Source organism: Symphodus melops (genome assembly GCF_947650265.1).
Source record: "Symphodus melops genome assembly, chromosome: 11".
NCBI lineage: Eukaryota > Metazoa > Chordata > Actinopteri > Labriformes > Labridae > Symphodus > Symphodus melops.
The window spans coordinates 20,397,229-20,409,678 of record NC_136701.1 but is presented as its reverse complement, the minus strand read 5'-3'; the positions used below and the strand labels follow the sequence as shown (position 1 = coordinate 20,409,678).

The 12,450-nt window shown below is 43.6% G+C and overlaps 1 protein-coding gene across 2 annotated transcripts in view; it reads right to left on the bottom strand.

Annotated features, from left to right (window-relative positions):
* The window catches only part of LOC306831606 (ryanodine receptor 1-like), a 46,732-nt gene that overhangs the window by 31,313 nt on the left and 2,969 nt on the right, over window positions 1–12,450 (bottom strand). For both annotated transcript variants that reach the window (XM_079355784.1, XM_079355785.1), the window contains exons 2-39: window positions 11,633–11,752; window positions 11,426–11,524; window positions 11,270–11,290; window positions 10,903–10,977; window positions 10,687–10,765; window positions 10,492–10,604; window positions 10,308–10,407; window positions 10,120–10,216; window positions 9,232–9,306; window positions 8,977–9,133; window positions 8,711–8,875; window positions 8,493–8,614; window positions 8,213–8,399; window positions 7,951–8,086; window positions 7,751–7,846; window positions 6,899–7,017; window positions 6,678–6,811; window positions 6,324–6,565; window positions 5,971–6,163; window positions 5,643–5,859; window positions 5,465–5,569; window positions 5,267–5,370; window positions 5,100–5,183; window positions 4,857–5,016; window positions 4,548–4,695; window positions 4,246–4,451; window positions 3,936–4,110; window positions 3,651–3,859; window positions 3,190–3,548; window positions 2,939–3,068; window positions 2,525–2,685; window positions 2,265–2,427; window positions 2,097–2,183; window positions 1,764–1,990; window positions 1,244–1,682; window positions 592–1,152; window positions 305–505; window positions 82–193 (exon numbers count right to left, since the gene is read on the bottom strand). In XM_079355784.1, the coding sequence (XP_079211910.1) occupies window positions 82–193; window positions 305–505; window positions 592–1,152; window positions 1,244–1,682; window positions 1,764–1,990; window positions 2,097–2,183; window positions 2,265–2,427; window positions 2,525–2,685; window positions 2,939–3,068; window positions 3,190–3,548; window positions 3,651–3,859; window positions 3,936–4,110; window positions 4,246–4,451; window positions 4,548–4,695; window positions 4,857–5,016; window positions 5,100–5,183; window positions 5,267–5,370; window positions 5,465–5,569; window positions 5,643–5,859; window positions 5,971–6,163; window positions 6,324–6,565; window positions 6,678–6,811; window positions 6,899–7,017; window positions 7,751–7,846; window positions 7,951–8,086; window positions 8,213–8,399; window positions 8,493–8,614; window positions 8,711–8,875; window positions 8,977–9,133; window positions 9,232–9,306; window positions 10,120–10,216; window positions 10,308–10,407; window positions 10,492–10,604; window positions 10,687–10,765; window positions 10,903–10,977; window positions 11,270–11,290; window positions 11,426–11,524; window positions 11,633–11,752 (6,178 nt within the window). The remainder of the gene's footprint in view (window positions 1–81; window positions 194–304; window positions 506–591; window positions 1,153–1,243; window positions 1,683–1,763; window positions 1,991–2,096; window positions 2,184–2,264; window positions 2,428–2,524; window positions 2,686–2,938; window positions 3,069–3,189; window positions 3,549–3,650; window positions 3,860–3,935; window positions 4,111–4,245; window positions 4,452–4,547; window positions 4,696–4,856; window positions 5,017–5,099; window positions 5,184–5,266; window positions 5,371–5,464; window positions 5,570–5,642; window positions 5,860–5,970; window positions 6,164–6,323; window positions 6,566–6,677; window positions 6,812–6,898; window positions 7,018–7,750; window positions 7,847–7,950; window positions 8,087–8,212; window positions 8,400–8,492; window positions 8,615–8,710; window positions 8,876–8,976; window positions 9,134–9,231; window positions 9,307–10,119; window positions 10,217–10,307; window positions 10,408–10,491; window positions 10,605–10,686; window positions 10,766–10,902; window positions 10,978–11,269; window positions 11,291–11,425; window positions 11,525–11,632; window positions 11,753–12,450) is intronic.

Here is a 12,450-nt window from a genome sequence, read left to right as displayed (position 1 = left end):
AAAAATAAGACCTAGAATCTACTGATGGATTCATAATACTGATGTTGGTTGACTTGATAGAGACTGTGGCTGAAGACTGACCGCAGTGTGCCAACAGAGCATTGTGGAAAGTCAGCATTGATTCGCGGACCTCATCGGGAACAGGGCATTCTTCATCGTCAGCGCAGTTCTTGAAGTTCATGAGCATGTTGACCTGAACGACACATGGAAATGTGTATTACACTTTCAAAAGAAGGCTTTTCTTAGATTTGAACAGAAAAGGCATTCTAACATTTCCAGGTGCTGTTAAACTGTCTGCGTGTACCTGCTCTTGTGGTGGCGATCGAAATTCTCGAGTCTTGCGAGCAGTCTCGGCTGCGCTCATGGTGAAGGCCAGCATAAGTTCATTATATCGATGCCTCTGGTTGAACTGTATCTGGCTAACGAATTGGTCTGAAAAGGCAGTGATGGCCTCAACTCTATGACGTAGCTCACAGTCACAGAAATACTGCAGCAGTGTGCACATCTAAAGGGCAAAAATGCAAAGTTAATCTCGAATCTTATGAACACAAAATAGGCTATTCTGTTAGCGAGTAAAGAAAAAAGTCAAACCTGTAATTTGACAGACTCTGGCAGCTTCATCTGGAAAAGTCCTTGCTCTAATTCCTCTTCTTTACTCTCCTCTTTAACTTCTTTCTCCGTTTCCTCTGCTCCTTTCTCCCCATTTACTGGCTCTGTCTCAACCGTCGTTTCTTCGTGAGGCACAATAGATTCAGTCTTCTCAGGTTCTTCCTCTTCCTCTATTTCTTCCTCCTCCTCCTCCTCTTCACCCAAGCCATCATCTTCATATTCCTCCTCATCTTCCTCACCAATCGCTTCCTGATCTTCTCCCTTAGCCGCTTCTTCCGCCTGCGGCGTCTTCTCCTCCATCATCTTGGCGTTCTCCTCGGCAGGCTCCTCTGCTTTCTTACCACAGAAGACCGTGGGCTCGATCATCTTCAGGATGTGTGTGACGTCTTCGTCGTCAAACACGCCCATGATGAGAAGGGTGCTGATGAGCTTCAGGATTGGAACAAAATGAAACTCCACGCTGCCTCCCACAGGATCTCTCATGGCTTGACCTCCATCCTGGACTGCCTCAATCAACATGTTTAGAGCTTTGGTCTTCAGCACCTGGACATACAAACAAGGTCACATTTTAGTGGTTTAGTCACATTTACAAGTGATTGATGACTTTTCTTAAAGGCCATTTCTGATGTCTCACCTGTAAAGGAATAAGTGGGCTCAGTGTGTAGATGTCTGGATCTGTTCCCACAAAGCCAACTGAGGAGAAATGAAGTTTGGGGCGCAGACATGTAGTGAGGCCGACTCCAGGTAAAGCGTGAGATTTTTCGGAGTACAAGGTGATGCTACGTGTGTTGTCCGTCATTGGAACTATGAATTCTTTGTTCGTTCCCAGTCGGTTCCTCTTGGCAGACTCCAGGTGCATGCTGATGAGGAGGTCATAGAACCCGCTCCTCATTGGTCCAGGCAGGTAGGTGTTCTCGATGGCGTAGAAGAGCTGGGATTCATCCACGTGGCTGCACAGAGCGTGAGCCACGCGGTTGTTTCCCAGAGCACACACTGAGCCGTACAGCTTCAGAGTGTGATAGTGGAACTTCAGCAGGTCCATGCGTTCAGACAGCTCTAGGATGTCGATACACCTGCAGGATGCAATGAGCTGAGTTAACAGATTGGTTACACGTCTGAACCCGAACTACAAGAAAGAATTACGCAGAACCGACCTGTTCTCCTCCGGGATGTGGAGAGCCATCATGGTGAGCGGTTCCTGACACTGCACTAACCAGCCAAGCCGCTCGCTAACACGCCCCGTCTCTGGAGCCAGGAAATTGTTTGGCATTCGACTCCAGATGACTGGGGTCAACATCTGGACATCCAGTCTGGGAGGGCATTGGGGAACAGGGTTCTTGCGTTCACTACGAAACATGGCGGCTGAGATCGGCATGATGTTCTAGGAAGAAAGACAGACGATCCATTAGAGAAGACGTAGGGAAGACTGACAGTTTGTCCATGTGTAGCTGAAGTCTGGATTCAGACTGAGATTCTTTTTGACTGACCTTGAGCTTGCCTAACTCAAACTGAATCATATTCTGACTGGAAGGAAGGACAAAGACAGCTGGGAAGAGTTTTGTGTGGGGCTCCACCTGCAGAAAGTGAACATAACACAGTCGCATTAAATGACTTTATAAGGAACAGTCTTAACACCAGCGTAGAACTTATCTCACCTGGTAAAATGTGTTGATCTCTTTCCCATTAGCAGTGAAAGTCATGAGGCCAGTGTCCAAGTCAATCAGGCAGCCAATCACAAAGTCCTCCTGACTGACCCGGGTCTGCTGGGAGCTGCTGAACTCCCCTCCACACACCATGTAGCAGTTACTGCGCTTTATACTGCGGAAGACAGAAACATATGAAACATGTGTTTATTCAATGTTTATGATTTTCAAAAAAGTTAAACACAATGATTTTGTTGACCAGAATGAGATACCTGTCATGAATGTTGCCTTTATCATCACCTACAGTGACGGTTACGTTTCTCACTTTGCTGAGGTCAAAATGAGGGTCATACTGATGATAGTCAGGTGTGATCCAGCCCACCCACACGCCACTGGGCTCCTGCCCCGCGAACACTCGCACGGAATAATAGTACTGAAAAAGAAGGGAAAACATCCATGCAACCTCAGTGGACTTGATTAGGATCTAATGGCGTTCAATTACACTCTGTGATAAAATGTGTGTCGTCCCTCTCTTGGCTTTTGGTTGAAAGAATTAACAGCAAGTTTAGCTCTTCTAAACATCTCCCCACGTGACATAAAAAGGAATGTTTTCTTTGGTTAATATTTGGAAGATTTTAATTTTTGGAAATAGTTAAAAAGGGTGACAATCTGAGCTGTAGTCCTACTGTAGTGGTGTTGAGGATGATGTCGACATCATCCCTGTCATCCGGCACCACATCTTCCATTAAGCGGGGCATGGTGGGAACAACAGGGGGTGGAGATATCAATGCAGCTTTTTTAGCCTTGAAGAGGAACCTGCAAGCAACAGCAGCGACAAGGCAAATTTATATGACACTTTAAACACAATATTAACACACACAAAAAAAAAATCACCATTAACCCTAATTAAGTTACTCGACAAGAAATCTTTACAAACCCTTTCTTCTTGCTCTTCTCAGTCGAGGCATCTTTCTCGTTCTCCCCATTTTTATTGGCAGGGATCTCTTTGGGCACAGAGGGCTCTTTCTTCTCCTCCTCCTGCTCTTTGCGAGATGCTGACTTTTTCAGTATTTCAAAGTCAGAGTCTGGGTCCACCTCTACCACCTCATCCTCGGGAATAGTCAGGGTACGAGTAAGAAGGGTGGTTCCGGCTGGGACTTTGAAGGTCTCGTGGAACTCAACTGGCATGCTGAGTCTGAAGAACAGCAGATCTGTGTTGGCGTTCTGAGATCCAAATGTCTTGTGGGTGACTTTGAGACATGGGGCTGTTTCCACTGTCCCATCAACACGGGACTCCTAGAGGATTGAGGAAAGGGAGCGAGGTGATTAGAGACAAAACTCAAATCATACAGGACAGAAAAAAATACTTTATGAGACTCACAAAGGTATGCATAATACCTCAATGTGGGGATGATCTGAAGGTGTATTGATAAACTGTGGCAGGCTCTTGCTGAACCACATGGTAATGTCTCTTTTCATGTTGATAGCAAAGGGTTCAAATCCCTCCTGCAGGCCGCAGATGGTGAAGTAACGGAGACTGCTGACGTTCTGACCCAAGTTGATCCTGCCAACCTGAGACAGGCCCAGACTGCACACGGGTATGAAGCCTAGAGTATGTTGCACATACATTTTATAAATCAGAACAACAAAACATAATTTGTGACCAGCTGATGCAGTACTTACCCTCTCCTATCTCTATATCCTTAAAAGCCATCTCTGAGCCTGAATCACTGATCAACATTTCTCCATTGAGGGTGAACATGATGTTCATCTCAGTGAGGTCAATCATACAACCCACCACATCACCAGACAGCCACTGACGACCGAATGGCTCATTCCCGACGTGCCAACGTTGAGCCTGAAAGAAAAAAGAAAAAAAAAGTGCTTTTTAGAAAGTCGTGCATCACGGATGCTTTGCACTCCTTCCCAAACAAGATAAGATAATATTTTATTGATCTCACAAGCGGAGAATTACACAACATCTCACTCCTACCTTGAAGCCGTTAAAGACGTATGCCAACTCATCTGCACCAAGTTCAGTGTCAGCACGGACATTCGGTCTGGCCCAGCCCACTCTCATTTCCCCGACAGTCACAGCCTCAAACTCAAAGTACCACTTCCCCTGAGTGATGGCGTAAGATTTCTCTGCTCTGAACACTCTAATCTTATCTCCGCGGGAGCTGCCTGGTCCTTCGCCGCCTTTATTAACAAAAACACAAATATGGAAAACTTGTAGATTTGATAGATGTCATTTCACTTTAAGGGAAAGCGTGGTGTAGAAAACAGCAAACTTACTGCTCTCCTGGTCAGGTGGTTCGATGTTGTAACCATATCCGAGGAGAGTGCGAACAGCTGCACAAACCGTGTCTCTGTTGGTCTTTTTAGTCTTTTCATCCAGCAGGTTATAAGGGACCAAACGGGGATTGCGCTTATTCATTATATCCTACAGAAGGAAATACACAAAGACATAAGTTTAATCGGATAAACGCAGATTACAACAGCAAATGCAAATTCAGTGTTTTCAACAAAACCACCAAACACTCTATACGCACTTATTATTATCATCATCATGGAGACTTTTCTAGTAACAAAAAAAAGAGGTACCTGCACAATACTGTATGTCCATCCCTGTCGGACTCTGTCTCTCGCCCAGACATTGTGTCCGTTTTCTGCCAGTCTCTCTACTAGAGTGTTCTGGTTAGGAGTCAGCTTGACATGGTTTAGGTCCAGAGGGGCTGGCTTATATCCATTACTCTGCATGAAACTGACACAACATGTACTGATCTCAGAATGGGCTCGAGAAAAGAGAGGCAATCAACCTCTTCATAAATGATGTTTGCAGCTCACGTTTTGGGGAGTTTGGTCCTTTTTAGATTCTCCTCTGCTTTCTCATCTCCCATCCCTACATGACAGCCTAGTGCCAATAGAGTCCTTTAAAATGAAGCACACCATTCATTAGAGAAATACAGAGACACAGCCACATAGCTGCTAATTAAGTACGGGCACTGACTTACTTAAGTGTCTCTCCAGACATTGCTAAGTTGTAGTTCTTTTCTGGTTCAGGCAGACTCTGAAAATCCACCAGGCAGGGGTGCAGCTTCTTGTTGTCGTCACGAAACTTCACATTCATTTCAAAAAGGAAAGAAGAACAGATGTTTTAAAGGTTGTTAATTGAAAATCTTCGCATGGACAAGAACACTGAAATCACGTACCGGTCCAAAGGTCCACCCTTGTTCAATCCGAGTAACAGCCCATAACTCGTGGCTATTTTCTGCAAGCTTCTCTCGAATTCGCTCCAAATGAGGAGGAAGCACAATCTGAAGAAATTTCAAATTAGTTCAGTGAAGAACGATGAAGAAGAAAAACAGTGTATTTAGAATAGGATTGTACCTGTATGGTGTCCACAGGGCAAGGAGTGAAGGCCGTATGTGAGAGCGACTGAGTCGGACCCAACAGGTTGCGGACAGCATCGTAATCATGCTTATACTCCTTTATGGGCTCAATCCGCAGACGGTCCCGGGGCAGAACTGCTTCATAGCACGGAGCGTAGCCTGGAGGGGGGAGAAACTTGAAATCCCCATGACGACCTCCGAGAAGAAATCGCAACCTAGCAGTCACAGCAGAGACAAAAGGACAATGGTCTCAAGTGTCAGAACTGCATTGAATTATGAAAGGAAAAAAAAAAGGTTAATTTTACTCCATAGTCTAAAAGTCTTACGTGACGCCTGCAGAGAAGCTGACAACTGGGAAGAACAGACCGTCCAGGTTGAAGTTTTCAAACATGCCCTGAACAGGATGACCATTGATACGGAAGGAGATGCTGGGCACGCTCAGATCCAAACAGCAGCTCACCACATCCTCTGCTGCCAGGAGGTGCTGATTGGGTGTGGCGACGTGACGAGGAACACGGCCTGCAGACAGCAACAAACGATCTCCTATTTAAGTTTTTACTTTGTAACTTGTAAGCAAAATGCAAGAAAAAAACAAGTGGTAAAGGCACAATGCAACAAGGTAGAATTCAGTCAAAAAAGGTCGTAAATCGACGTTTATCTGGAGCGATGTTTACTTTACCTGACCAGAGGTGAAGCCCATCGAAGCCGTAGGAGTAGAGGTCATCTCCGACACCGTTGCCCCCCCAGCCTTCTCCTCCACCAGGGTATGGACTGTAGCCCTCGGTTAGAGCCCAGCCCACACGCAGGTGATACGGCTGAGCTGTAACGAATGGCTCCACATGGTCCACCATCACTTCAAAATACCACTTCTTATACTGAGTAGATCCCTCACAAGTACCGAGGAAAATGTTGGGTCTCATGCTAAAAGAGGATGACAAGAAACGCTCTTCTCAGATCTTTTCAGAAACTTGAAAAAAGAACAAAAGTATGTTTAGAGTTGCACTGGAGTTTTAACCACTTCAATAAATCCCACCTTGTAGCATAGTTGATGATGTTGGTTTGAAGTAAGAGGTCACGACCTGGAAGTAGATTCTCTGTGATGAGATTCTGATTTGACCTCACTGCCACCCCGTTACACACGCACAGAGAACAGAGCACATCCAAGACCTGGTAAACAGATTGAAACGTATTTCTATAGATTACATATTAAAGAACATCTGAAGTAAAACCTCCTGCGCGTTACAGCTGTCTGACTTTGTGATTGCGTCCATGCTTATCCAGCAGAGAGATGATAGATTTGATGTGGTTCTCCTGGATGATATTCAGCACTTCTGGACTCTCAATCAGAACACAGTACAACACCTCCAGGATTCCTGTCGTGGGAACAGCACAGTATTATAAACACTTTAGGACTGATGCCAACCACTGTATCATTTAGTACTAAAAAAAACAAACACATTTCATCACGATGGCTAAAACTAGCAGGAGGACATTCCTAACTTTGTTTTCACCCCCTCTCTTTATCTGTCTGTTCTCAGCTGCTCGTGGTTCATATGTATTGTTTTATATAGTCTTTTAAATGTACTGCATCATGCTATTAGATGCTCAGACAAATTAAGTTTTAATTGACAGGGAAAACAAACACGTGTTTCTTATACTGATGATGTCATGACCCTGATAGTTTGCCCCTGTCGCAGTGAGGTACTGATAATCATTTACATTTACACATACAGGGAATTTGTCTTGGTGTATTGGTTCAAAAACAGTTAACATGGTTATCATGGTTTATGATTAAGGATAAATATTTTGTTTCCTTGAGTCTTTCCAGCTGATAAACTTTTTTTTCTGGAACCCAATATCAACTTTTGCCACCAGCTTGCCATCTTCAGCTCTTGAGACACCAGTCCATCCTCGCAGCCACTCACTACCTGCCCACCTCTCCTTCTCCCACTCAACCTGCAATTTCTCAAAAACCCGCCTGCAACTTATCTTACTGTGTCTCTGTTCTGCATGTATGGGTAAAAAGAAGAACAATCATTCTTATAACGGGAGAGATAACATGTATGATAGCTTCTGTAAGTCTATGATACGTCGATAGAATGATACCTGAAGACGCCTCCAGACGATCCAGTTTACTGACCAGCCAGTCCAGGTTATCACAGAACAGGGCACAGTTGGCACGGTTACCTCTGATCAGAGAAGCTGGACAGAAGGAGAGGAGCAGAAAGAAAATCCATCCGTCATAATTGTTAAACATGAAAGGTCGATACTGTATATCTAACATAAACTCCTTGTGACCTCGGTACCTAGCAGTTCATAGAGCAAATTCACTATCTCCTTCCACGACTCTGCGGCTTCCTCTCCAGCGTACTCTGAGAAGTGGGCTGCAGTGTTGTAGACATTAAGACGATCCACACAGTCCAGGACGAGAGTAATCATTCCCTGTTTACAGAAAATAAAAAGTTATAGAGGAGGGAAAATCTAAATATTTCAAGGAAACAAATCAAACAAACCTATGAATGTTCAACGTCTTAATAAATTGTCTTTTTCCTCAGGAGGCGCACGTACCTCTTCCTGGAAGAGGTTCTGTCTGTTCTTGAGGGAGCGGAGCTTGAACTGTTTGTCCTCATGTTCCAGCTCCTCTTCGGGGGGTCTGAAGTAAAAAATGAGATCCTGCAGGGAGAGAACCACGGTGTCCATGGGCAGAGATTGAGGGTTGGAAGATTTGTTCTTCCCATTTAGAGCATCCAGACCTCTGAAGACATGAAAACAGGAAAGCGAGTCACAAAAATAAAATAATACGCTAAAGCAAAACTTTGAATGGAATACAAACGACGTGCTCCCGTACTTGATGAACTGGTTGAAGAGGCCTGTTGTGCTGTAAATCATTCTTGCAGCTTGGTACTCTTCAGTCTGAGATCGAGCCACTGTGAGTGCATCATCCATGTGACCTTCTTTATGGAGAATGGCCTAAGAATTAAGCACATGTGCTATGAACACACAGATGTGTACCCAACACTTATAGATGTACATACAAAGTAAACTTGATGTGTTTAAGTTCTTCACCTTTCTCTTCAGAGGACCCAGGCGAGCGGATTTGGCATCAACTGCAGCGTATGTAAGCCAGAGGCCAGATGAAGCGTGCTGCACAAAGCACATGGACTCTCCATACTTTATTTCAGGTATGCCCATGCCTTCCACGTCTCGCTTTTGTACCACTTCGATCTTTTCCTGTAGTTTCAGTAAAACGTGTGTTGGTTAAAGCTGAAGAGTGTAATTGAACCTTTAAATCTCATTGTTTTCTGACACGGTCGTCTTTTCATGACAATAACCTTTGAGATTCTGAAGCAGAAAGCAGACATCTTAGAATTTGCCTTCTCTGCATCCACCAACAGCAGCCCTTTCTCTTCATCCAGAAGCAGGTATCTGCCTGTTGTGATGTGACGTATCCGAAAAGACTGGCCCCATTTAATATGTCCTCCGCTCCAACTACCAACAAGAACACAAATGAGTGTCAGCAAACTGTAAGACCACCAAACGCCGATTACACCTGTTAAATAGATTCTTTAATGTAATGTAATGCTTACGCAATACGAAGTGGCTCAAGTCTCCACAAAGACCGAGCATGACTGCACACAGCCCCTCCTTCATAATGAGCAACTCTGAAAAAACAATGACATCATATTGAAAGATACACAATATTATGACACATCAACCAAGCAGCAACCACTGGTGTTAACACATCAGGAAAAACAGTTAGTGCACTTCCTCATGTGACCTTTTAAGGCGGGCTTAAAAAGCAAAAGAATCGCATAAGGGCTTTTCTTTTTTCTTTTTTTTTTTTACAGCATGTTTAAAGCCTGAAAGAAAAAAACAGTTTTGGTCTCAATAGCTCATTATTTCATTAAACTGTACAGGGGGTGAATTTTCTTTTACAACCCATTCATTTTTATTATATTAAGGCATGGAGGTAGGTAGAGTTATGCAGGAATTTGCGGAATCTGGGGTGTGGCTGCGTTGACTGACAGGTGGGCGTGTTCCCCCTCCTCCCCTTTTACAAGACTGATCAAAAGCTTGTAAGTTAGGTTGCGATAGCATTTCTAACATGGTGACTGCCAGGGTTGGGCTCCATATGCCTCTTTAGGAAACAATGGGTGTGGAGACTAGGAGACACATTTTATAGATTGTCTATGACGTCAACACTATACATCCACACCGTATTGAACATTGGTTATTTATTCAACCATTATATAGCAATAAAAATGACCTCTAATTGTTGATGTGTTCAAGGAACCCATGAAGGACCAAAAATGTGAAAATGAGACATTCTCACTAAGTGACATTTTGTGTTTTTTGGCTGCCAATTTGAAATGTATTGTGTGGGAAAAGGTTTAAGACAGCCCCTTTATCCCCATGAATTCTGCCACATATGATACAAGGTATGTTCCTAAATGAAGCACAGAGACAATGGTCACCTGCGCTGGTCATCTCCTTGGTCAGCTCCGGGAATTGCCAAACATTCATCCATGTGACCGTGGAAAAGGCGGAGCACATAACCACCAGTCAGAAAACCTAGAACAATAAAGAGCTGTACTGTTAGAGACTGGAGTTATAACAAAACAAAAGATGTTTTGTTTTTTTATAGGACAACAAAATTACAGACCTTCAGCTAGCTCACATCCAGACATCACAGGGGTCATGGTCCACAGTGTTTGCATGAACGAGGCATCGACCATCAAGTCACCACTGGCATAGGACAGATGCTGAATAGAGTGGAGTTTGTATTATTGTCCAATAAGATGATTTAAAAATAAAGTTACAGTGAACTAGTTTGAAATCATGTTTACCAGGTATCTCTCTGAAGAAACGCTGACGAGAATGAGGTCATCTCCGACCCTGACCTTCTCTCCTTCTGATCTTTGTTTGGAGGCTGGGTGGATGGTCCACCAGCAGGCCTCCCCTGAGACGGACAAATACGTTCAGAATACATAAATCTACATCTTTGTTTTTTTGACTTCATGTCCCGAAGAATGCAAAGCCACCTGTTGAGTCTTCCTGCAAGCCCACATCAAAAGCCAATTTGTCCGTCAGTGAGCGTGAAGTCGTCAAACAGCTCAAGTACTGCGGTATAAAAAGAAGGAATAACAAAATGAGCGCTGTGCAATAAAATGCATGTTAAACGACTCAGAGAATGAAAGGTTGTGAGGAGACCTGCGGCACAGAGAAGCAGCCGCATACTCTACAGTCAACGTGCTCACCATGCTGGAGTGAGTGTGCTTCAGGAGGATGGCGTGTCCGTACAGCAGGGTTCGGTGACCTCCACCTTGTGATGACTAAAAGAAAAGGTCAAAAAAATGTGCAAAGAATGAGAGAACACTGAACATCTGAAACCCCTTCAATGTGCAAAACAAAAAGGAAAGTTTCAATCTAGCACCATAGAACAGCAAAAAAGAGCTTCAAATAACAATTGATTAAAATCCTGTGGTGTTATTTTGTCATCTGCCCGACATTAAACATTAAAGACAAAATAATCATTTTGAACTAAGATTTATCTAACTGAGTGACACAAATCTGTCAACTTGTTCTAAGATAGCACGATTTAAAGTAGTCACTGTGCACACATACCCATTTGTCCAAATCGACAGCCTATGAGGAGGAGGTGGCAGAGAGAAAGAAGAATGAGTTTCAGCTGTAGATCAACACACTCCATTGACATGTATATCATGAGTCCACCTTTTCAAAGACGTCTCTTTGAACCTCATTGTCCTAAACGTTTCTTACCTCATCCACAGACGTGTTGGACAACATCTCCTGTAAGGCCCGTACAGACAGGGACTGCTCCAAAATGAAGCAGCAGATAGCGAGGTCTGGAGGGACATTCTAGAAACGCAAGTTAACCAGAAAAAACCTGCTAAGTATCAGCGATTAAAAACAACATCTTACTGAGAGCAGGTGAATGAAATCATTTGCACAGTGTCCTTCTGCTACCTGAGCGTTTGAGGTGGTCTCAAGGAAACACAGACGATTCCCGAATCCTTCACAGGACAGACACAGCTTGATCTGTTCCTTCAGAATAGCTGCAGTGCACTGTAGCACCACTTGATCATCCTGCAGAGATAGAGAAGCCTGAAGTGAGAAGGTTTCAGGTGATTTTGCAGGTAAAGAAAGCAGGAGGGATGTCAGACAACATAAAACTCACATAGACTTGAAATCAGAAATCCCGACAGGAGAACCAGACACAAAGTCGTTTTCCTTATTAAACCTTTGTCCTTACATTACCGACAAAGAAACTCAACTATCAACATTAAAGATATCCGTGTGTTATACTTGATGAGCACTAGCCACATGAGAAGGTCGCTTTCACATTTTCTACACAAAATAAGGGGGGAAAAAAACACTTTTGGATGCAGCTACCTGAGAAGCCACAAAAAGTTTCTGAAAGCATCTCTCCAATATAATACTCTCCAGAACCCGCATGGGCACTTTGATCGTTAGTTAAGAGCAAGATGAGAGAAAAAGAACAAACACATGCTGAACAATGGCAAGAGAAATCTCCAGAGCAAGGTGTGAAACTCTTTGTGCATAAACAGTTCCTGAAGTCCTCCTTCTTTAGATATTAAAAACATGTCGACATCGGAAAATGAATCATCATCATTTAATCATTTAAAAATGTTACAGTATGCGCCATGACAGCAATAAAAAAAACAAACAGGTAGTTGATGTCTGATTATATCCTCGCACCTTGGAGAGACTTTTTACTTGAAGGATAAAAAAAAACAAATCTGCTTTTTTTCGTACACATCTTT